We start from the raw sequence: 22,833 nt of genomic DNA on the forward strand, positions 1-22,833 counted from the left end.
CAGAACGCATCGTCTTTCCACGTCCTTTGCACATGCCAGCTGGCAAAGCCTCCCCACGCCCTCAGGGGAAGAGGCAGGACTGGCAGTCCCGATCTAGCAGGGCACGGCCATACGACACGGCCGCACCACGCACCACATCGCGACGCCGTTTCCCTCCCGTGGGCGCCGCCAACACCGCGCCCGCTCCCCTGGGCCACGGCGCCCGGAAACTCCCGAACGGCCTCGGCCGTTTCCGCCCTCCCCCGCCGCCTCGGGCAGCGGCGCCTGCGCGGTGTGCCGCCCCACCACGTGCCCCTCCCCGCCGGCTCTCGCGCCGCGCCAAGTGTCGCGAGAGGTGGAGCCTTGCGAAGATGGCAGCGCTGTGCGAGAGCTTCACGCTCTGCGGTTTGGGTCCCAGTGGCGGCGTCGGCCTCGGCGGCGGCCTCCTGGCGCTGGAGCCGGGCCCCGACCCCGACCACGTCCTGCTCACCGACCGCGGCAGGACGGCCACGCTCTTTAAGGTAACCGCCCGGCCCAGCCCCGGCCGCTCGGCCTCGGGAGGCGTCGCTGCTGCCGCCGGGCAGCCCCGGCCTGTGGGAGGGTCCCCGCGCAGCGCCTCGGCGGCGGCGCCTCGGGGCCGCTCTGCCTCCTGCCCCGGCCGCCCTGTCCGGAGGGCGGCTGGGCCCAGCTGTCACCGGGCACCCCCCGCCTCGCCCCGCTCGCGTGCGCCCGCTCCCCGCGCGGCCGCAGGCCGCCAGCCCTTGGCTGGAGGTGGGGCAGCGGGGACCTGGCGCGCTGCCGCCGCCTGGGCGCCTTGGGGACGGCCCCGGCTTCGGGGAGGGGGGGCCCGGCCCGGCCCGGCCCTGCTCACCTGCGCTTTTCTGCTGTTCCCCGGCCTGTCTGCCAGCGGAGCGGGTGTCTGCTTAGGCGGTTGCTTGCATATTTCTCCCGTTGCTGATTTTTCTCTCCATTCCCCATTCCAAGAAGTACTTCCATCCCGAAGCTGCAGGGCGCGTAATGTTTCCTTCCAGTGGCCAGGGTGACATGCGTTTTGTCCGGCTGTCAGTTTTGTATCAGCTGCCTTCCTGTTGGCTGGAGGATGAAAGATTTAGGTTGCAGCACTTGAAACTAAAAGTATGCTCTGGTGTTTTTTAATGTATGCCTATATTTCAGTAGACCATAATGAGAAACTTTAGGAAAATACTTGGGTTTATATCTGTGCTGGTTTTGGCCAGGATAGAGTTAATTTTCTTTATAGTGGCTGGTATGGGGCTACGTTTTGTATTTGTGCTGAAAACAGTGTTGATAACACAGTGATGTTTTAGTTGTTGCTAAGTAATGTTTACACTAGCCAAGGACTTTTCAGCTCCCCATGCTCTGCCAGGTGCAGAAGAAGTTGGGAGGGGGCTCAGGCAAGATAGTTGATCCAAACTGGCCAAAGGGCTATTCCGTACCATATGACGTCATGCTCACTATATAAAGCTGGGGGAAGAAGGAAGGGGAGGACATTCAGAGTGATGGCGTTTGTCTTCCCAAGTAACTGTTATGCTTGATGGAGCCCTGCTTTCCTGGAGATGGCTGAACACCTGCCTGCCCATGGGAAGGAGTGAATGAACGCCTTGCTTTGCTTTCCTTGTGTGCACGGCTTTTGCTTTACCTATTAAACTGTCTTTATCTCAGCCCATGAGTTTTCTCACTTCTACTCTTCTGATTCTCTCCCCCATCCCACCGGGGGGAGGAGTGAGTGAGTGGCTGTGTGGTGCTTAGTTGCCAGCTGGGGTTAAATCACAACAATATCTTTAATTGGCTTCCATATTCATGGGGCTAGGGATTGTATCTTACTGGATTCATGAGACAACCTCCTTTGGGTTGTTTAGTCCCACTGTCAAGACCATGCACAAGAACATAAATATGTTGGTAAATATGCCCAATGTAGATCTGGACTGAGGAGAGGGGGTTGAGTACCCTCAGAGCAGCCAAATGTAAATCATACATAACGTGAGTTTAGACAGTAAGATTCATTGCTCTTGGTCTCAATAACTTACATGGAAATAGGAAGAGAAAAAGCATGGTTTTGTGCATGATTGCATTAGTGAGCAAAAGTACCTTCCACTAGTGGTGGGAAGTAATATCTTCACTTTGGAAAAGCCATGTGTCATACCTGGTGTTCATGGCATAAGCCCATCTTACTATTACACATCAAAGTTATTTCTTATGTGAAAAGAAATAATTTCTAATTAATGTAGAGTTCTGTCATGTTATTCTGAAATTTTTAGTATTAAAGTCAGAAACAGGAATGCTCAAGCAGAAGTTCTGAGTATAGCAGTTTCCATATTTTAATATTCTCATTCAAGTCAGATGTAACCACCTTGCATTTCCTTTCTGTCATGAGAAAAATCCCCAAAGGATACCACATTATATTTTAACTACAACGTCTTTCTTCTGGCTCTTCTAGGTTTCAGATCAGAAGCCACTAGGTTGTTGGTCGGTTAAACATGGGCAGATTATCACATGTCCAGTTGTATGCAACTTTGAAACTCGTGAATACATAGCTGTTCATGATGACAAGGTGAGATCCTTTATCTTTTCTTAAAGGAAAAAAAGGATGTAGTGAGTCTTCTGAGTGAATGTAGATAGGGAAGAAATCAGCGGTGCTGGATTTTTGGCTAAATGTAAATGCATGGAGTTCTCAACACCCTCTTGCAGTTCATGTCCTCTCTGCTCTTTGAGAGGACAGGGATGTGCAGTTCTGTGGCTGCACAGTGTGTTCCCTTGTTAGTGACATGAAGATCATCTGTGCTGAGCACCAGTTATGCAGCGGCCTTTTAAAAACTGAAGCGTTCTCAGTGAAGAATGCTTCATGCGTACGTTCTCTATGGACAAGTTATTTGTCCTGGTGCAGACTGGTTGACGTTTAGAACTGCGTGATTATTGTATTGAAGTGGTTAAAATAGTTCATACCTGCATCCTTGTTCTTCTGCTCATATTTTACAGTTAAACATTTCCTGTTTGTGTACTTGTAGTGTTTGCTCAGCAGTGCTGAACCTTTGGCTTTTTTTTATTGTAGTTGATGAAATATCTTTCCTGACCTTTCATTGTTCTTCTTGAAGCATTCTCTTCCAGATCAGGTCATCTGTATCTTAATCTGTCTCCATCACTTTGATCTACTTGCATTTAGAATTCTGCTGTATCTTTTTCCTTAACCTTACTCTTTCCAATTCAAGATTTCTGAGCTTAGTTTGTATTCCTGCTGTCTCTGCTTCAGCTTCTTCCTGTGCAAACTTCCCCTTCCGCTAAGGTTACTGTGAATACTTTCTGTATATTTTCCTCCTGTGTTTCAGTGACATGCAATTGCTAGTATTTTGTGTGCTGAGAAGTCTATATATTACTGTTTTCCTGTGCTTAAACAATGATGCTTCTCTTAAAGGTTTTAAGAATATGGAAGAACAAAGATATTAACTTGGACAAAGTATTTAAAGCAACGGTAAGTCTCTTACGTATGTTGACTTTTATGTTAATGTTTTGAATCCTGGTTGAGGGAAGAGATGCTAATTTTCATAGTACTGGTCATATTACATTTTAGCTGACCATTGTCTTAACTTGCGCTTCATGCTGTTCTGGAATATTGCAAGGAATCCACTGGGACTGAGAGACTTGATCATCAAAGTATTACTCTTAAAATGATTTGTATCCTAAGTCCAAAGTTTCAGAGGACTCTCTTTAAAGATGGTGAATTATGTTCAAATACAGATTTTTCTGTTTTGCTGGTGGATGTGTTAAACAACACTTTGTGTTATGCTGTGTAACAGTTGTTTGAACTCCTTACCCTCAATTATGTTTTTTTCTGGTGTGATTCAGCAATGTGATGCTCACTGGGATGCTTTCCTGGCTTTTTGTTGGGTAGTGACTTGTGATATTAATAGTATTTCTGAAAATTGGCAACTACTAGGCCTACGTTATTAGGAATCTTACAGGTTCATCATTCTTCTGTTACTCATTTATTGAAAGAACTTAAAAAAAAAAATCATGGATAAAACATTTGGCTTTCAAGGTAATGGACTGAAGAACATAGAAGTTTTTTTTCTATATAGCTTTCAGCTGATGTATACAGAATACATTCACTACCCAATGGAGGGCCAGTGGTACTATTCAAAGGAGGTGGTGTTCGAACTTTAGATGTCCTTTTGGAAGCCCCACAACAAGAAATTGAAAACATTATCTCAGACGAAGTCATCAAGTAAGTGATACAATTTTATGAAGCTTGCTTCTTGCTCAGAGGAATTGACGATGATGATGAAAGTTGTTCCCTTTTTTGAGGGGGTAGGGGAGAAATCTGAAGACCAAGATCTTGGGGTTGGGTGTTTTTTCCAACACATTGTTTTTAAAATCTTAAAATTATTTATAGACATATCCTAAAAATAAGAGTCTGCCTAAGGAATAGTGATATGACTTTAGGTATAGTTGTAGAATTTAGATGATGTTCATACAGCTTTCTGGTTTTAGGTGGAGTGAAGCTTTTATGGAAGGTCAACAACCTGTCTTAATTTTTGCTACCGAGAAAGTGAGTTGAATACTTTTTTTAAAAAAACTTTAATAGCAGCAAATCTAAGTGCTTTTTCTAAAATCCATCACCTGTTTCATTGGGTTTTACAAACTTTTAGTGAAATCATTATCCTGCTTGAATCAATATCCTATATATGTATTGTTTCTGATACAACAGTTAAATGGAAGTTGTGTTGCTTTCAGGGCTGAGGAGCCTGGCTTGTAGAACTTCAGAGAACAATTAAGATTAAATACAGTAGATGATCATGTGACTCTTCATTGCTCTCAAATACTTGCTCATTGTGAAGAACGTACTGAATAGGATTTATGTTTTAAAAAAAGAAAGAATTATACATTAATCTGTCTTTATTCAAATGCTTCTTCCTGTGAATCCATTTGTTTCATCAAATTAGAATTTTCTTTATGTGCTTGAGTCTGCAAACTTTTCTGAATTAGGCTGTATGTCCTATAGAAAACACAAATTCCTAATTTTGCTAAACATTCAAAGTTAAGCAATACTAATATCTGAATTTGTTATCTCTTTGTGTAAATTAAAGGAAAACTTTATTTTCTTTTTTGTTTTAGGATGGGGATTTTTCTGTCTATGTACAGAAACTTAAGATGAATAGTCTACACAAATACAAGCTTGAACAACAGGAATTATCTAAACCACTGAGTTTCACGGCATATATAAAAAATCAAATAATCACACTTCTGTGTCTGTGTAAGTTATATTTTCTAATGGGATGTGATAATAAAGCAAAGAATTGTATGGAAGGACATAAAATGTTGATATTTATTAATTACTGTTTAATATTTTTAGCTCTTTAAACTTTCTAAAACGGCTAGTGGTAGAAGGAGTTATTAAATCTTTCTGATATTTTAATGGCTGCAAAGGCTGACTGTTCCTAAATGTTATGACTCGTACCTTGCAGATCTCATGCTAGCTATACTTGTATTTTGCTGCTTTGCATCATAACGTGTCCTTTAAATATCCTGTGTTATTTCTTCTTTCAGCACTCACTGGATTTTGTTCTCTTTGGATGTCTTCCTGCCATATCATATCAAATAGTTTTTCCACAATAACAGATGATAAAAGTGTTATCACTTTTCTTTGACAGATTCCAATGACTCTGTGTACAAGGTTCTGATACCTCTGCAGCAAAATACTGAAGAGGAAGAGCAAATTTTGTCCAGGTCACTACTACTAAACCTTTCAGTATCTGGAAGCGTTCTAAAAGGAACTTCTTTCGTTGTTCTTGATAAAGACCACATCGCAGTATTAGGAAGTCTAGCTGCATCTGGTGAAGAATCCAAAGGTAACTTGAAAAATCAGATTAAGGTGGCGTAAGGTCTAAAATTTCCTTAGGCAAAGCACTGAGCAGAAAATAGGGCAAATAAAACGTTAGTTAGCTCTTGAAACTAGTACGTAGTTGAGCTGTGCCGTTCAGAGCACTAGCCGAAGGATAAACTTTACCAGTAAACTGCATAGTGGGTCGCAGGACTATACTCACTGTTGTGTTTTAGTATTTGCTTTCATGCTGTTTGTGAAACAGTTGAGAAGATGCAGCAAGAGAACTCATGGATGGAGGGGAATTAAATGGTGGACTTGGACACTTGTAAAAGGACCTATGCAGGGAAACAGACCTCATGTCCTCTAAGAAATCAGTGTCTAAAATAAGGGAAACAAACACTTCAGTCTCTCACGCTTAAAATTCTGAAGTGTGGGTTCACTGAAATTTAAGTCACTGACCTAGCATTTCATGGCAAAATGTTCTTCCTGACTGGAAGGAAGTGACTTCCACAGTGGCTGCTGTCCCTCTTGCCATAGCTTCGTGTTTAAAGCTCTTCACTGGAAAACTAACTCATCTTTAGATACTTTTCTTGAGATCTAACCAGAATGACTTTAATTCCTACTGTTGAAGACATTACTAATTGAGCTATTTTGAAACAGTTATTTCTGTTTCCTCAAGTGTGTTTAACTGACAGGAGCAAAGGCAAATGTAGCATTTATGTTGCTTTTGGGGTTTGTAACATCTATCCCTTATTTTCCCTAGAGTGCCTAACAATATGGAATACAAAATTTCAGACATTGCAGACTTCAAAGGAACTGCCCCTGGGAACCAGTGGACAAGTAAGCTCAATCTTTAATTTGTGGTCCATAAGCTTTGTGCATTTGGCATGATAGCAGTGAAGAGACTGGTGGGCTTCAGAGTTCTGCTTCTGTCTGGAAGAGCAGTGAATGCCAACTTCTGAAACACAATTAATATTGACCAGTTGATGAGCAATTTTTGTCAGAATATTTAGTAGGAGAATGGTGGCTTATGGCAATTTCTTTGATAATTCAGTGCCTTCTCACTTCTGGTGGTCTTGATTATTTGGTAAGAATGAAATAACTAATTAAACAGAAAACCCAGCCAGGATCTGTTCTGTTCAGACAATTTGCAGTTGACTGCCTAAATGATCCCTGCATCTCCCTAAGCAGCATTTCAAGGTGTTCAGGTGTCAATTAATGATAAGTAAACTGACACCTAAGTAATAAATTCAGTAGTGAAATAGAACAGCTGACTGTTTTTGTCATAAAATTGCACAAGAGGGAATTTAAAAAATAAAATTATCAAGTGGACTTAATGCCTCGGAGCAGCCGCTGTACTTTAAGACATCCCTGGAAAATACTCAGCAGAACGCTTCTTATTTCTGTATTTAAAATCAACAGTTCATGCACATCTGCTAACAAGTGTTGAACCTATCTAAAATAGTTTAAAATAAGCTGATTGCTGACTTTTAGTTGAATTTTGTAGTAAGGAGTTAAACATCAGCTTGTGCAGGAACATGCTTCTCTGCTCATCTCCTCATTAATGATATGTTTTAATATTTTGTAGTTGTGGTGTTATGAGGAAAAATTTTTTTTTACTCATGGGAAAGTGCTAACAGTAATTATGTACAAATGTGAAACATCATCCTTGGCAGCTGCTGTGGGAAAGCTCAAGGACAGTCAAACCCCTGGTAAGAATTTTTATAATTATAGTGAAAAGATCTTGTAAAAGGAATACTTCTGAAATTGTATAAAAATTATTTTAATACAGTCCTATAAAATAAATTTAATCTAAACAGCTTGAAGTAACCTAAAACTGTATTCTGTTCCTAGCTGTTAAATTTACTGTTGCTGAGATCACCAAAGCACACAAATGTCTGAATTTATTGTGGCTTTACTTAAACTGGGTTGTCATTCAAATACAGGAATTACTGAAAATACTGGAATGCTAGCTATGAATACTGAAAACAAAATGAAGTGCTGTCTCCTATAAATTGTTTTCAAAGAGTCTGTGATTAGATGGGGCAATGTCAAACCTTAGTTTGTAAACTTTAATTTAAAATTGTACTGTCATAGTGTCTTTAATTTAGCATTGCAATCGTAAAATGTTGTTGCAAGTAATGGCCACAATAAATTGTGTAATAACTTATTTCTCTTCCTCCCAGAGGCTAAATGGAAAAACAGTATGCAAAAAGGGTCATAAAATTACCTGCTGCTGAGATAAAACTCGAAACTTCTTGGCAGAAAATTACTTGGATTATACTTCAGAAAATACCTATTAGTATAAGAGGTTGATGTAATATTCATACATTCATAAACGTGCTTTCAGTGTTACCTTCATATAGTTTCATTTTTGTGTTCACAGATGTGTCTTCATTCGTAAACTGGAATACCCTTGGAGATGAAGAGCAGGTGGTTTCCTTTCAGTCACAGCAGTCTGTAGCTCTAAAATCTGAGTCCAAAATGACTGTAAGTTAGCATTAGGCGCATGTGAGATTTTTGCTTTCTTTCTCTTGTCTCTTCCCCATGCTGCTACTTTTAGGTGTTGTAGCAGAAGGAAAATTCACTTTGTATTTGTCACTCATTGTTTCTAACACTGTTTCTGGAATTGGACTACCCAGTTACTAATTGTAATCTGCACAGCAAGTTGACACATGAAGTTCCTAGTTATCTTGATTGAAATGATTAAATATATACCATATTTTGGAGCTGAATAATAACTTTTTGTTTTTCTTTATAATAGTTAAGATCAAAAAGGAACACTGTTGCTAAAGTACAGCCGGATACCATATCAGTTGGGCAGCTCTTACTAAATCTAAAAGTAAGTAAACCAAATATCCTAAAGTAGTGTTTTAGACACTCTCTGAATATTCTAGTTGTCTCTTAAGCTATTATCTTTTTCCATGTCCTCTTGCATGTAACAAGTTGATGAGGCTGCCTTAAACAGGTGAGTTGGAGGATATTATTATTATTGTGCTAGAATAGTATTTGGACATGACGAAATTAACGTTTTGTCATAGGACTGTGTTCTAGAATTGTACAATACAGGGCTTATAATAGCTATCTGAGTTCTGAGAACTTGCACAAATTTGTTCATTTTCAGTGAAGATCTTCTCTTACAGTAAATAAGGTGGGAGGATATTTCACCTAAACTCTTCTTCTTTAAGCTTTTTTTAGACTCTTATTTATGGCTTTAATTTTGTGGAAGGTGGTTTGGATCTAGAAAGTCAGAATGCTAGGAATTCCACTGCAAATATAGCAATAAGCTGTTTAGTTCCTTTCTAAAACTTGCTGCAAGTGTGATACTTTGAGTTGCATCCCTTCCTGTGTGAACGTACCTATAGTTCAGCTGTGGCTGGATATCTTGGTAATGTTACTGAAGTAACAGGCAAATAATCCATGAGCAATTATTGAAAGATACTGCTTACCTGAGTTCAGAGTGAGTAATTACCCTCATTTGCCTCTTTCATGATTGAGAGAGACTACCAAAACGCAGAGTGTTGAGGGGTTTTTAAAATTTTTTTTAGCTTGAATTCCAAAATAAGTCTCTTTCTACTTGATCTAATTAGTAACAATACAGTTCTCAAACCTATGCCTTGTACTTCTGAGCTGCACAGTATTTGTCATTTTCAGGACGCTTCTACAACTGTATTTGAAGATGAGTTGAGACAATTGATGTCAAAAGCACAGACGCCAGATTTCCAAGCCACCATTGGATGTGTAATAACTGCCCTTATAAACAGATGTAAAACAAATCCAAAGTACTACCCTCGAAATTTCCTGCTACAGATAGTCCAAACCCGAGACTTGTCTTACAGGTGATGATTCTGCATTTTTTTTAATTGTAAGGAATATTCTTTAAAAATAAAAACAAAGTAGAAATACAGTTCTTTATAAAGCACTCCTGAATTATCAGAATTTACTATCGAAGGTGCTTATGCTTATTTTCTGATGAAGCTGACACTTCCCAGATGGGTTTTTGTGTAAAACAAGATTAATACTTCTACATTAGTTGTCAATGTAGTTTTCAGTGGGTGTGAACTATGCAGCCTATTCTTTTCATGTTCTTACAGTTTATGTCCAGATTTAATGGCTGTTGCTTTGGAGAAAAAAGATGTGCATCTCTTACAAACCTGCCTACAGCAGTTTCCAGATATTCCTGAAGAAATTACTTGTGCTTGCTTGAAAGTATTTTTAAGGTAAGTTGGAATCACTCTTCTTTTTTTTCTTTCCCCCTTCTTCACCAAACCAAGCCCCTTAATAAAAAGCTGTGTGTTGCCAAGAATTACTTTAATTTTATAGATGAGCAATTAATGCTGTGCATGAAATTCTTAATTCTGAGTACAGTGTACGTTGCAGTCTTGCAGACTGACAAACTTTTTACAAGATGGCTGATGCATTTATTAATTCTAAAAACTATGTAAGTGGTAATTAAATGAATATGCCTTTTGGTAACACTGCTGGCTTGAATGGCACTTGCACCTCTATATATGTTTTTACAGCTATCTGTTTATTGTGCAACAGACTTAATTGGGAACTTATCTGGGGTAAGAAGCCCATAAATAAAGGTCAGCTCTTGTTAAGTTCACGACAAAAATGGGTTTCATATCCCAAAAAGGATGAAGTTTTAGGTAGGCACTGTAACCAAAAGAAAAGACTGTTGTAACTGTTCCTCTAGGGTTTCAGAGCAAAAAGAATTCTTTTTTTTATTAGAAACATAAGATCTTGTTAATTTCATACCTTAAAATTCTCAAATACTTTATTACTAAATATTAGGAAAATCATAACTGTCTTACGGGTTGAAGCAGTCCCACTAATGTCAGAATACAACAACAGTCTTGAATAGGGTATAACCTTTAAATCAGCCCATTACAATGTCTAATAATACAGTAACTTACATTGTTGGAATAAAAGAGCAGTACGTGTATTGTTCAAGGTTAATAATGACAAAATATTAACTGTTTGCTCATGGCCTTTATTCATGCTGCAAGAACTCTATATTTTAGTATATGTTTTTACTTTTATAGTAAGCTGCAAAGAGTTGATTGTGTTGTACTACTGTTGGGTTGATGGCATTGTTGATTTTAAAGCTAATAATTAAAAGTATTAAATGTTTGGCATTTTCTTCTACAGCATTAGTGAAGCCTATCTTCAAAGAATAGATGTGAATCTAGAATCTGTAATCTGTTACATTGATATTGAATTCAACAATAAAGAAGTTAAGACTGAAATTGTAGAAAATGGTTTCAATGCAGAGCTGGAACAAGACATCTGGGATACTAAAATCACAAAGGGAACCCATCTGACAGATGATGGTGAATTCTGCCCTGTTGGACCACAGAAGGCAGCATTATTGTATCCTCTGTATGTTTTAATGAAGGAAAGTCAGTGCATTATATCTGATGTTTATATTTAGTATTACTAAAAGACATACCTTCTGTTGTTGAAAATTTCTGAGAAGTTCTGGTAAGAGAAGTTCCTACTCAGTAGAAAAATTGTTTAGAATGTAAATAGAAACAATTAACTTCTAGAAAGCATCTACACCAATTTAAACTTATATTATTGCAGAAGTGTAATAATACTTTGTCTATTCAAGAGAAAATAGCATCAGTGATTTTGACGTTTGCCTGTTGAAACACATTAGCCAATTACATACTTGCAGTAAACAGAACTGTTCAAGCTAACTGAATTGTGATATTTCAGTTGCTGTATGTATTTCATGGTAGAAATAAGGGCGATTCAAAAAGCTGAAATAGGACCTCTCTCAAAGAACCTAGAGAAATACTTTAATTAGAATTCACTTTGGTTTGTAGAAACTGGTATTTTTTCCTGCCATTTTATTTCCTTAATAGTACTGCACAGAAATGCTGTTCTCCATTCGGCTTACAGTGAAACATTTCTTTTGCCTCATCTGAAAAACCTTCCAGCTCAGCAAGCTGTTGTAAGTATATTAAAATTAAAAGTTAACAAAATAGTTTTTCAATTGTATATCAGAAACTTCCACTCTTACTAGAGTCTGGATCACAAACTAATGCATGAAAATGAAATTTAAGATGCCTAATAAGATTTAACGTTAACGAACGTCATGATTTTCCACATACATACAAATTTTTATTTTTTGTAGTCCTTGCTTATTTTAGAAAATGTAAGTAAGAAACCCTCTTTATGACCCAGTCTGCTTGGAAAATGGTGTTCGTATTTTGTTAGCAAGTATAGTACCTTTTCTTTATTTGGATGCTTTTTAAGACAGGATGAGACACGCTAATTTAGTCAGTCCCATCAGAAACAGAAGTTTAGAAGATATGAGAAACAAACCGTACAGTGTGTAAAATGCCAAATGTAATACAAATCAAACTCGAGTATTCAATCTCAGATCCTCTCAGTTTAGAAAAAACAAACTCCCCTGTCCCTCAAAACCTGAAATAAAATTTCAAGAACTGCACATACCATAGTACCTGAGCATATATGTGGCTTTAGGGTGATTCAAAAAAACCCACACGTCAGAACAAAGCTGATCTTAGCACTGACCCATCTCCTTGATTTCTTTTGTTGGCAAGAGAAAGAAATCTTTGAATTGTGCTGAGCACAAGATGATGTTGACCTGATTCTGACCATTAGCAGTTTATTGTTGGCTACTGAAAGTGAAGCTGGGACTAAAATTTTTAATGTTGATACAGTTTTTAGCAAATTTCCTAGAAAAGTCTGTGTCTGAATTAAATTGCCCTGACACAATCACTGGAACAATTATTACCCCGAATGTAACTTTACACTGAATATTGCTGAGTGAGAATTTTCAAACATCTAGCTATAGACTGTGTAGGAGAACCATAAAACTTATTTTTAATGCATAGTATAGGTATCTATGCATTAGTATCAGGCATCTATGTTGCTTTAAAAAATTAATTTAAAAAAAAATATCCTTATGAGTATTTCTGTGTGCAGGACAAAACTCCTTGGTCTATTAAATGTCTTTCCTTTAAAAATACTCTGACTTTTCTACTTTTAGCTGTTTCTCAGGTATTTGTACTACCTGTATGTGAAATGCAGTGAAAAAATTAATACCACTCTTCCCGGAATACGCTCTCCAACTATAAATCAGGTGAGAAGCTAGTTCTAAGAGTTGTACTTCCTTCGGTTTCTGTGGTGTGTAACTTAGTGAGTAGTTGTGAATATCTAAAATCAACTGATACCTACATTCTTTCTAAAAAGTATTGTCTGTTAATATAACCTGTATGAAGTCAGATGTAACACAACACTTTTTACTGTTGGAAAATAAATATACTGCCTGAAGATACAAAACCATGCATTTTGCATTAGAAGTTAATGTTTCAGAGTTCAGCTTTTAAAGCAAAATCTGGGTCACTTGCATATCATAAAGTGTAAGGGTACTTTTCTTGTTTGTCTTCAGATTATGGATTGGATGTGCCTATTACTTGATGCTCACTTCACAGTTATGGTGATGCTACCAGAAGCAAAAGAGTTGCTTTCAAACCTGCATAAATTTGTGAGAGCCCAAGTAAGTTGCATCTTCTGGGATAATTATTTCATTTTAGTATGGATTTAGAATATGGGTGTTGGGGGGACAGGTGGCAGACAATAAAATATTATATACTAAATCAAATAATGTCTGTTCTCCTCTGTATGCTCCTTCCTGAGCATGAAGTGGCAGTTGCCTCTCTCATTTTGATTTCAAAAGCTGCTATATTTGTTTGGTTTAAATACTTAAAACTGTGCAGAACCACAGCAGGTTCCACAGTATACTGATGTATGAAAAGAGTTAAAATTTACTTTACTGTAGTTATCTGTGTTTTCTTGTTTTTAGGTACGATTCTACTCTGAACTCAACAAGATTGAAGGAAGTTTGCGAGAATTACAAAGACTTAACCACCAGAAAGACTCTCAGACATATTCTATTGAAGTGCTGGAACTTATTTGAATTTGAAATGAATTATTAACAAATTTATTTTTTATTGATTCCTTTTACGATGAGGATGTATTAGCACTCCATATTGGGGATGTGAAAAGTTGTTTTCTACATAGGAGGAGCACGGTTACTCTGTAGCTACATGGGAGTTGTAAGTTTGAAACTCATGTATTAAAAGCTCTCTTTTTGACTGGATGAGAAGCTGGGATGCTTGCTTACATTTTCATGGATAATCTTGATATGCAATCATAAGAACATCCTAAAATGCCACATGATTCTTGGCAAAGAATTAGTAGGATATTTGCACTAAGGCTTCAACAGAAGTTTCATCAAACGAATTGACATTTTTGTTCTACTTGCTTCTTTTTTACTTAATAGTTGAAGTCTCTAACTAGACTTTTCAGAGTTCTCTTATCTCCACTTAGGTTATGAACTATAGGTGAACTCATCTGAGTTTGCTTCTTTGGTTTTCTATTTTTAAGTTGTTTTTACTTTGTCCAAAGATGCCTTTGACATTTACAGATTTAACTTAAACAGGGAAGGGAGCTTAAGTGTAGGTATAGGGTTGTTACCTAACTCACACTGCTTTCTCTCTCCTATGTGTCACGGTATTACAACTTGTTAGTGTACCCTTTCATGCTTTCCTTTCCAGTCCAACCAGGTCTTCTTACGCTGCTTTTAAAAAAATAGAAGGCAGCGGGTTGTGTGGCAGTTAGTAGTTAAAATCTTGAATGACAATAATCTAAAGCTGTTTTGATGCATCTCATATCTGATAAGACCACCTGCATCCAGAAGCTGCCAGAACAGCTAGGGAGAAGGAAGAGGTACACAGCAGGAACTAGACTCCTTCCTCAAATGAAGAAGCAAAGTGCAGTTATTTAACAGGATGTCTTGCTACAATCTTTATCTCAGAGGTTGCCATCAGCTGAAGACGACTGTTTTCTCAAGCAGAGAGACTGCTCCTTTAGAGCATGCTCTCCTGCACAGACTCACAGAATGGATTTCAGCATAATTAGCTGTACTTCAAGACTTCTGCTTTAGAAATTTCTGAAGCTTTCTGAAAGATTGCATCCAAGATAGCTTCTGCTTTCTAAATAGAAATTTATCTTAATCTTGCCTACATACATTTGAAGCCTTGGGGGAAGGGGAGAGGAGCATAAAAATAACACATTCAGGTAAAATTTAATGCTGTGGACTTTGACATGTCTTTAAGCTGACCATGCAACTGATAACTGCCAGCACAGCTCAGAGCAAGAATGGTATCTTGCCTGTTAGATTGGAGCAAAGAACTAATGTAGCTGAAAATAACTTCACTTTTTGGATGGTGATTTTTCTCTGATAGTGCTCACTTAAGCATATGTCACTGGACACAGGGGAGATCGGTTTGATTTGGAACAGAATGTTGGAAATCATTGTTTGAATAAAAGGCTCCTTAACCTTTGTCATGTTAAACTTGCCTGAGAATGAACAACAGCATTTTTTCCTTTCTCTGGCTAGAGCTAGAACACAAGATTATTATGGCTGAAGTGCTAGGTGCATAACTTACTGGACTTTCGCTGTATAACTGTGAAACAGCTGCACACAGTTAAAAGCCTTGACTCTTTGGAAGTTGACAGGTTCTAGTTGTATACACTGTTATTGGAGGTCAGTGCCAAATGTATGTAAAAGTAAAATTTAAAACAACACTACAATGGGCAGCTGAAGAATCATATAGAGGGGTACTTCTTGGCACTTGCAGTAGTTGCTTTTAATTTTATGAACAAGAAAACTAATCTGTAATTTAAAATAAGAACATTCTTACCCACATCAGTGTCTGTTTTCTCCAAGTACTTTTTCAAAGAGTGAACGCCTCAACTTAAGTTAACCTAATCTATACTGCTTGTTCTGTACAGCTTGAATTCTAGCATTTCAAAGTATATCTTAGCTTTATATTTGTTTTGACTGTCTTCTTAGAAAAAGTGAGGAACTAAAGTTTTATGAAAGCAACACTTGTTGAAGGTATCACAGGTGTAAGCATCTATTGAATTGTACTTCTGATGAGGTGTTCATTTAAAACTGACTTGTTATAAGCTACTTGTGGGACTGAATATTCATCTAAATGAAAGCTTATCTGGGATAGGAGAAAATGGGACAGATAAGAATAATGCTGAAGTCTAGTATAAAATGGATGGTTGGGGACAGAAGCCTTCAGAGAAGATAGACTTACATCAATACATGTTCAGAATAGCAAATAAGATGTTAAAAACTTATTTTTACTAATAATGTGATTGAATATTCATATAATTCAGCATATCAATATATTGATATACTTTTGGTTTTCATCATACTAAATAAAATGGTAATTGGTGATATATTGAATTACACCAGCAAAAGTCATGTAAGCTCTTGCTTCCTAAGGCTGACTTTATTTAGTCTACAGCTGAGCTCTAGTCTAACATTACTCAGCAACACCTTGGTTTCTTATAAATGTACATGTAACTGATTTTAGAGCTGAATACTTAAATTCAATGCCTAATACATGTTATGAAATAATTTGGAGGGAAGGACTGGACAAAAGCAGCTCAATAATTTAAGCAAGAGCATATGCTCACTTGTTAATAATGCCATCCAGCTGTAGGTTCATAATTTTTTTTTTTTTCCCCCTTACCCTTAGAGAAAGGAACCCATCCAGACAACGGCTTTGAACAAGTAGGCTATTCATCTTCTCCTAAGTGCCTTTTGAAAAGAGCCTTTCTCTCCATCTGTCTTGAGCATGGAGGCAGTGTAGGGCCTCCTACCTAAAATTCCTCTTCCTGCTGTATTCAACTCACTTATAAATATGCTCATTTAACTATACCAGCAGACTCAAAATAGGAACTTCAAATTCATAAAGGAGATATGTTTTGTTCTTGGGAGTGGACAGGGGTAGGCAAGTAGGTTAAGGGGTTATGGTTGATTTCTCTGTACTGAGCTAAGCTCTGTGTTGGAAAGGATGAATTTATAGTTCTGACTCGGAAAGTTAACATACCTCTCTATGCATCCATTTCTCCACCTATAAAATTAAAATTATGTCCTATTCAGTAAGCACTTCCACATCAACAACTGGTAACTCTTACATAAGAGATGGGATTAAGAGACAAGGTGTTCTGGTTCACAGTATTCAAAAGCAAATGATTCTTAGCACCTTTGATCTACTACGGGTACATAAAATCCACATTATTTTACAGATGTTAACACTCATAATGCTACAGGCTGTGTGAAGTAGATACACCAGACACCTTTGCTAGATTCTCAATGTATGGATAGCAGAATTCACAGGTGTTTTTTCCAAGATCACGAAGGGAGATAGTGAAATAACTTACCTCAAAACATGTATCTGTGTATTCATGTATTTAAAGAGTTACCACAATCCTTTGCACCCTTGTAAGAAGTTGCAAAAATTAGCCTGACATAAGCAATCTAAAGGTAACTTTGAAAGATTCAGAATACAAATTGAGTATAAAGGTGTAAATGGGGTTAGGTAATGTTGTCTACTGCTGTTGCTGTATACTGCCGATACTGCTGTATCGTACTGTGTCTAGAACATGGCTCTGAGCCTATGCAGCTGCACCACTGAATATAAAAGAGTGCAACTGACTATAAAAGAGATGCAGATAAAAAGCTGGATATGAGAGTGCAAATTGGGCTAAACCCTGCTGCCTGGTGCCATTGTTGCATGCTTGACACTGCGGCAGGTTTGTGGGTTTAATGAGGTTCTCAGCCTGAGCAACAAGTTAATGAACAAAAGGCACTTCAAAAATGACTATAGAAGAATGCAAATTAAATTACACATTGGACATATAGCTGGCATGCTTATGCCATGACCAGCACTGGGTTTTACATCACACAAGCATAAGCAAGGGACTGAGAGAAAATGAAAATGCAAACACTTATTTGCTAATGGTGAGACTTCAGAGTCTCTGGATCCTAAAGCTGTGTAGATTTAGCAATGAAAAAAAGGCTGGTTGTAAGAAAGCAAGACATCTGCATGCCTTGAGCTGGCTTTCAGTTTGTACTGCTTTTGCTCAGAAAAACTGATACCCTGAATTCAAGTGGTGGCATTAGAAATCCAACAGTGCAATTGGTTTATGTAGATTTTTAGCCCTTTGGGGGCTCTGGCAAATGGGAAAACGAGGGAATACAAAATAGATGAAGCCCATCTCTTCTTTCGTACTGCTCCAGTGAGCTGCAGACACAGCAGTTCAGAGAAAGTAGATGGACAAAAATGCCAATGGTAGGGCCCTATGCGATCTCCTCAGCCTATTTTGCTTTATACCGACCCTGGCTAGGTAACTGATCCCTAAGAGGGGCTTAATTTCTGCATAATGGGTAAAGATTTAAACCACGGCAAGAGATGAATATGGCAGTGGTCAAGGGGGCCTGCTTGGTGCTGGGGGAGGGCGGCGGCTGCCTCAGGGCGGTGAAGGAGGGAAAACTCTCCTGAGGGGAGACCTGGTGGCTCTGGTTTTGGCGGGCGCTGCGGCGCGAAGGGAGAGCCCCGTGATGAGCCCCTGCCCGGGGCGGAGGGGAGGGCAGAGCCCGTCGCCTACCTGCGCTCGTAGCTGTGCCCTGCAGGGGTGGGCGGCCGCCGTGGGGCTTGGAGCTGAGGGGTGGCAGCCCGGGGGGCTCCCCTTAAGGCGCGGGTCGAGCTCTGGGAGAGAGGACCGGTAACGGGCGTCGCTATTCAGGTGTGGGGAGACGGTGAGTCCGAGGGGGGCGCGGGGCGGCGGCCGCAGGGCAGCTTCAGCGGTCGGCGGGGGAGCGCGACGGGGCGCCCCGGGAGCGCCCGGCCCCGCGGCTGAGGGGAGCCTCGTGGTGGGCGGCAGTGGCGGGGCAGCACCTCATGACAGGTGGCGGTGAGCTGGGGGCGGGGGGGACACTGTGTGCCGGTGGGGGGGAAGGCGGCAAAGAGAGCGTGGAGGAAGCGGCGGTGGGGCGGACAGGGGCCGGGCAGCGCGGCGGGAGCAGCGGGCGGCCGGGGGGCGCGGAGTCACCCCAGCGCGCCGGCTCCAACATGGCTCTCGCGGCTGGCGGCGGCGGCGCCCCCTGGCGGCGGCTGGCGGGCGCGGCCGGTCACGTGAGGCGCTCGGGGCCTGCTGCCGCCGCCGCTTCCCCCAGTCAGAGCGGAGCGAGCCGAGGCAGAGACGAAGAAACAAGATGGCGGCCGGTGGCGATCCGGAGCGGGACGCCGGCAATTCGGATTGAGCCCTCGGCCCTCACAGCTCGGCGGCCCCCCTCCCCGGCCCGGATCCCTCGCAGGGGGGGGAGCTTCCCCGTAGCCGCCTGTCCGGACTCCGAGCGCCCTCCCGAGCCTTCCTTCCCCCTCCCTTCCCCCCTCGGCCAGCGCCCAGAGATGCGGGGCCGGCGAGGCAGGCCGCCCAAGCAGCAGCAGCCGGCGGCGGCCACCGCTCAGGCGAGCTCCCCGGCTCCGCCCGCCCCGGCGGGCCCCATCGGGGGGCTGAGGTCCCGGCAGCGGGGCAGCAGCCGCGGCAGGTGGGCGACCTCGGCCCAGGCGGAGACGGCGGGGCCCAAGCAGAAGGGAGCCGGGGCTGCCCAGGCCTCTTCCCCCGCCACCGCCTCCCCCAGGGGGGGCAGCAAGAGGAAGGGAGGCAGCGGCAGCAGCAGCACCCCTGGTGGGGGAGGCAGCAGCGGTAAGGGTAGGGGCAGGGCTGGGGCTGGAGGAGCAGGGGGAGGAGGCGGAGGAGGCAGCTGCAACAGCCAAGGCAGAGCTGCCTCGTCCAGGAGGAGCATCAGCAAAGTGGTGTACGATGATCATGAGAGTGAAGAGGAGGAGGAGAGCATGGTGTCCGAGGAGGAAGAGGAGGGAGACCCCGAGGATAACCAGGACTCCGAGGAGGAAGAGGAGGAGGAGATAATGGAGGAGGAGGACGACGACGACTCTGACTACCCTGAAGAGATGGAGGATGAAGACGATGCCAGTTATTGCACTGAGAGCAGCTTCAGGAGCCACAGCACCTACAGCAGCACCCCAGGTAGAGAGTCAGTGGGATGAACTAAAACAAGTCGAGGGCACCCCACATGCTCCCTCTAGGTTTGCAAATACAGTCTGCACGCATTCTTCCTCCCATGCGTGTATGTAAGGGATGCCTGCAAGCACTCACAGGGAGAGAGGGGTATGCAAATTAACCACTGGCAACCCCACGGATGCAGGGAACATTAGAAGATGCTTACAAACACATGCACTGAGAGGAGGGAGGGAGGGAGGGCAGTACATGCTGTAACAAGGGGATGCTTTGCAAATATGCATGGAGATTCTGGTGACTGCAGAAATGCATGATACACCAGAACATGTTGCAAACAATGTCAAAAGTGTATGGAGCATTCACTTAATATTTAAAAACAAGGGAAACGAGATGCATGCCTTGCAAAGAGGTCCTTTCAAATATATACAGGAAAGGATGGCTTGTGCTTGCAAATATAACTTGATGTTAAAAGGAAAGGAAGCACATGCAACTTGAAGTGGCCTAAAAAAAACCCCAACAACCATAAACGCTGAAAATTTTCAAGCTCTTGAAATCAGAGGTATAACTGGATCCAGCGTTTACTGGCTTTGAGACAAAACTAGCTTTCCAAGGAGGGAAATGAGGTGCATTGTTCAAAATGGAGATTGCATTGTTATAGTTTGGGGAAAAGTGCACAGGGCCTCATTGCAAGGGTGTAAACCTAGTTTTAGTTAAACACAAAGATTAGAAGGTGGAGGTTGAGTCAAAAGTCTTGGTTTTAAATACTGCATTTATCTTAAGATATGGTAACCTTTAAAACTCAGGTTGGGGTTAAAACTCGTTAAACATTGTGATTTATTTTTTTTAAACCTCTAGTGGCAAATTTGGGCTCAAATTTTTAAGGCCTCCACTTCTGTTTGTCCTTAATTAGTCCATTAACCATGTGGGTTTCAAGCTTCAAAAATTCTTTTATCTAAACTTAAGCACTTTGGATTTATTTGAATTCATTCCAGAATGGAGTTCAAGCTTAGAAATTTTTTTTTTTTTTTTGTTAAGTCTCTGAATCAGGAGAGTAGTTAAACTTAGGGATAACCTAGGAGTGTTTGTGAATTGGGCTACAGGATAACAAACACTGCTGTTGTACAAGTATTTGGCCAATTTGGAAGGGGGGAAGAACAGGTTGTTGGTGTAAATGGATTGCATCTTAATTAAAAAAGGAGTGCAGTTCTGAGTAGTTAGCTGATGACTTTTTAAAAGGGGGAAGTACTGGCTACGAAATGTGTCATTTGTTTTTATTTTGGTGAGTTAATGGTATCAGCTCATTATGTGACTTCATAATAGTCCTTTAAAACACTCTGTATATCTGTCTATATATATATATATATAAAATTTTAATCTATATCCATATGCTCAGGAACCTAAATGAATCGAAATAAGTACGTACATTACTAAATGAATTTAATTTAGAGATAATTTTTTTGAGGTGTTCATTTACCTGTTGCAGGGATGTCCTGCAATCAAATTGAAATCTTTGAATATTTATTACTTTAAAGAATGAGGTCTGGCTTCACAGAAGAAAAAAGCTAAAGTATTCTCTTGACTTTTAACTCTTCATTTTCTGCTTAGTTGTGGTAACTTTAATTTTTATTACTTTTGGGGGGGGTACTTTTGTCAGGGAAAGAATATTTTTATTATTTTAATTGGCTAGGTCGGGAAAATACTTTTTTACATGAGCATCCAGGTTTAAAATGAGTTCTACAGAGTATGGGTGTATTCAATTTTTGAAATGTACTTAAGTGTTTTGGCAAATAACAAGATACCTCTGTGTGCATTGTTGTGCAAGCGTAGACAGGTTTTATGTGGTATTTAGGTGTATCAGAAACCATTTTGATAATTTATATGTTTATTTCTCACTTGGTCAGGGTAATTTCAGTTAACTTTTTAAAGATAAGTTTAAGTGTAAGCATTTTCATCCTTACATGCTTTTTCTTTTTCCATACTGAGTGTTTGATAGTTAAAACATTTATGTTGTTATTTTGGCAATTTACTGGCAGTTCTCATTAGTTCAGTATTTGCCTAAAGGCCTCCCTCCCTGCTTCCTTCCCTCTCTCCCAGACATGCTGTTGCCCTTTTGCAAAGAAAGTACAAACTTTTCATTCGATCAGCTCAGTCTGTGTCTTGTTTCTGCAGAACAAATATCTATGTTGTGAGCACTGCTACACAGTGGTGGCACTAATTGAAACCTTAGTTTTATCATCATCCAGGAAGAGATACTTGACGTTAGAACAGCATTAATAGGCAAGGAAAAGACTCACCTAACCTCAGTATCTCTTTATCTGACAGTGGCCAGTGCAGAGAAGAGTGTTAAGACTAGGGCAAGCATATGGTGATATGTCTTCAGAGTTCCTTCATGAGCTATGGTGCTCTTTGACTCAGGTGCATGCTGAGCCAGAATTGGTCTTTAGCTATGTTTAGATACGTTTTTTTTTCTTTCATATATTTGTCTTCAAACCAGACAAATTGTAATATACAGTGACAGAGTTCCTGTGGTTAACTGGAGGGCTTGAAGGAGTGTCTCCTCCATTGTTTTAAACTGGCCCCTGACAGATCGTGGGGTGCCCACTGGGTTTTTTCTACTAGGAGAGATGATGAACGATCGTTCTCTACTTATCTTCCCTCAATCATGTGCAGCCTGAATTACTGCCACTTTCAGGATGTAGTCTTAGGGGCTGAAGAGTTTATTTTTTGAGAGCAGGGTATTGAAAAATTGCAATCCCAGTCAAACTCTCCTACCAACCAAGATTTTACACGTAAATCACATCCCACTTAAATGGGTGACAGACTTTTTACAGTTTTTTCAAACTGACATTGAGCAATGAATTAAAAGATCACAGTGCAATGTCTCTAGCCAAGAAAGGCTCAATTTTTGTGCTCTGCTGGGGACTTTATGATATATCTTGAACTTGGCTGTAGGAGTACTTTTTTACTGTATTATTATTAAAGTATTTAAAGAAGCAAAATCTTAGGAATGATAAAATGCCTTTGATATAACACTTAATAATGGTACAGTAAAAGCTTATTGTGTGAATGCA

General features: G+C 40.6%; 2 protein-coding genes across 16 annotated transcripts in view; both read left to right on the forward strand.

Annotated features, from left to right (window-relative positions):
* The first annotated feature begins 315 nt into the window (after nt 1-315).
* Nucleotides 316-15,200, forward strand: NOL11 (nucleolar protein 11). The gene is made up of 18 exons (XM_072881410.1): nt 316-500; nt 2,435-2,548; nt 3,407-3,463; nt 4,071-4,216; nt 4,483-4,540; nt 5,107-5,245; nt 5,643-5,840; nt 6,579-6,655; nt 7,404-7,527; nt 8,202-8,305; nt 8,580-8,657; nt 9,470-9,654; nt 9,910-10,035; nt 10,970-11,191; nt 11,699-11,777; nt 12,843-12,935; nt 13,245-13,352; nt 13,659-15,200. The coding sequence occupies exons 1-18, from the start codon at nt 351-353 to the stop codon at nt 13,770-13,772; spliced, it is 2,172 nt and encodes a 723-aa protein (XP_072737511.1). The 5' UTR covers nt 316-350; the 3' UTR covers nt 13,773-15,200.
* A 3,700-nt stretch (nt 15,201-18,900) lies between these two features.
* BPTF (bromodomain PHD finger transcription factor) overlaps nt 18,901-22,833 on the forward strand; it is a 59,026-nt gene continuing 55,093 nt past the window's right edge. For 13 of the 15 annotated variants that reach the window (XM_072881644.1, XM_072881648.1, XM_072881645.1 and 10 more), the window contains exon 1: nt 18,901-19,771. In XM_072881644.1, coding sequence (XP_072737745.1) covers nt 19,132-19,771 — 640 coding nt within the window. In that variant the 5' untranslated portion in view covers nt 18,901-19,131. The remainder of the gene's footprint in view (nt 19,772-22,833) is intronic. The other 2 variants (XM_072881656.1, XM_072881654.1) reach the window with 2 other exon arrangements.

The sequence above is a fragment of the Ciconia boyciana genome, chromosome 16 (assembly GCF_034638445.1).
Source record: "Ciconia boyciana chromosome 16, ASM3463844v1, whole genome shotgun sequence".
Classification (NCBI taxonomy): domain Eukaryota; kingdom Metazoa; phylum Chordata; class Aves; order Ciconiiformes; family Ciconiidae; genus Ciconia; species Ciconia boyciana.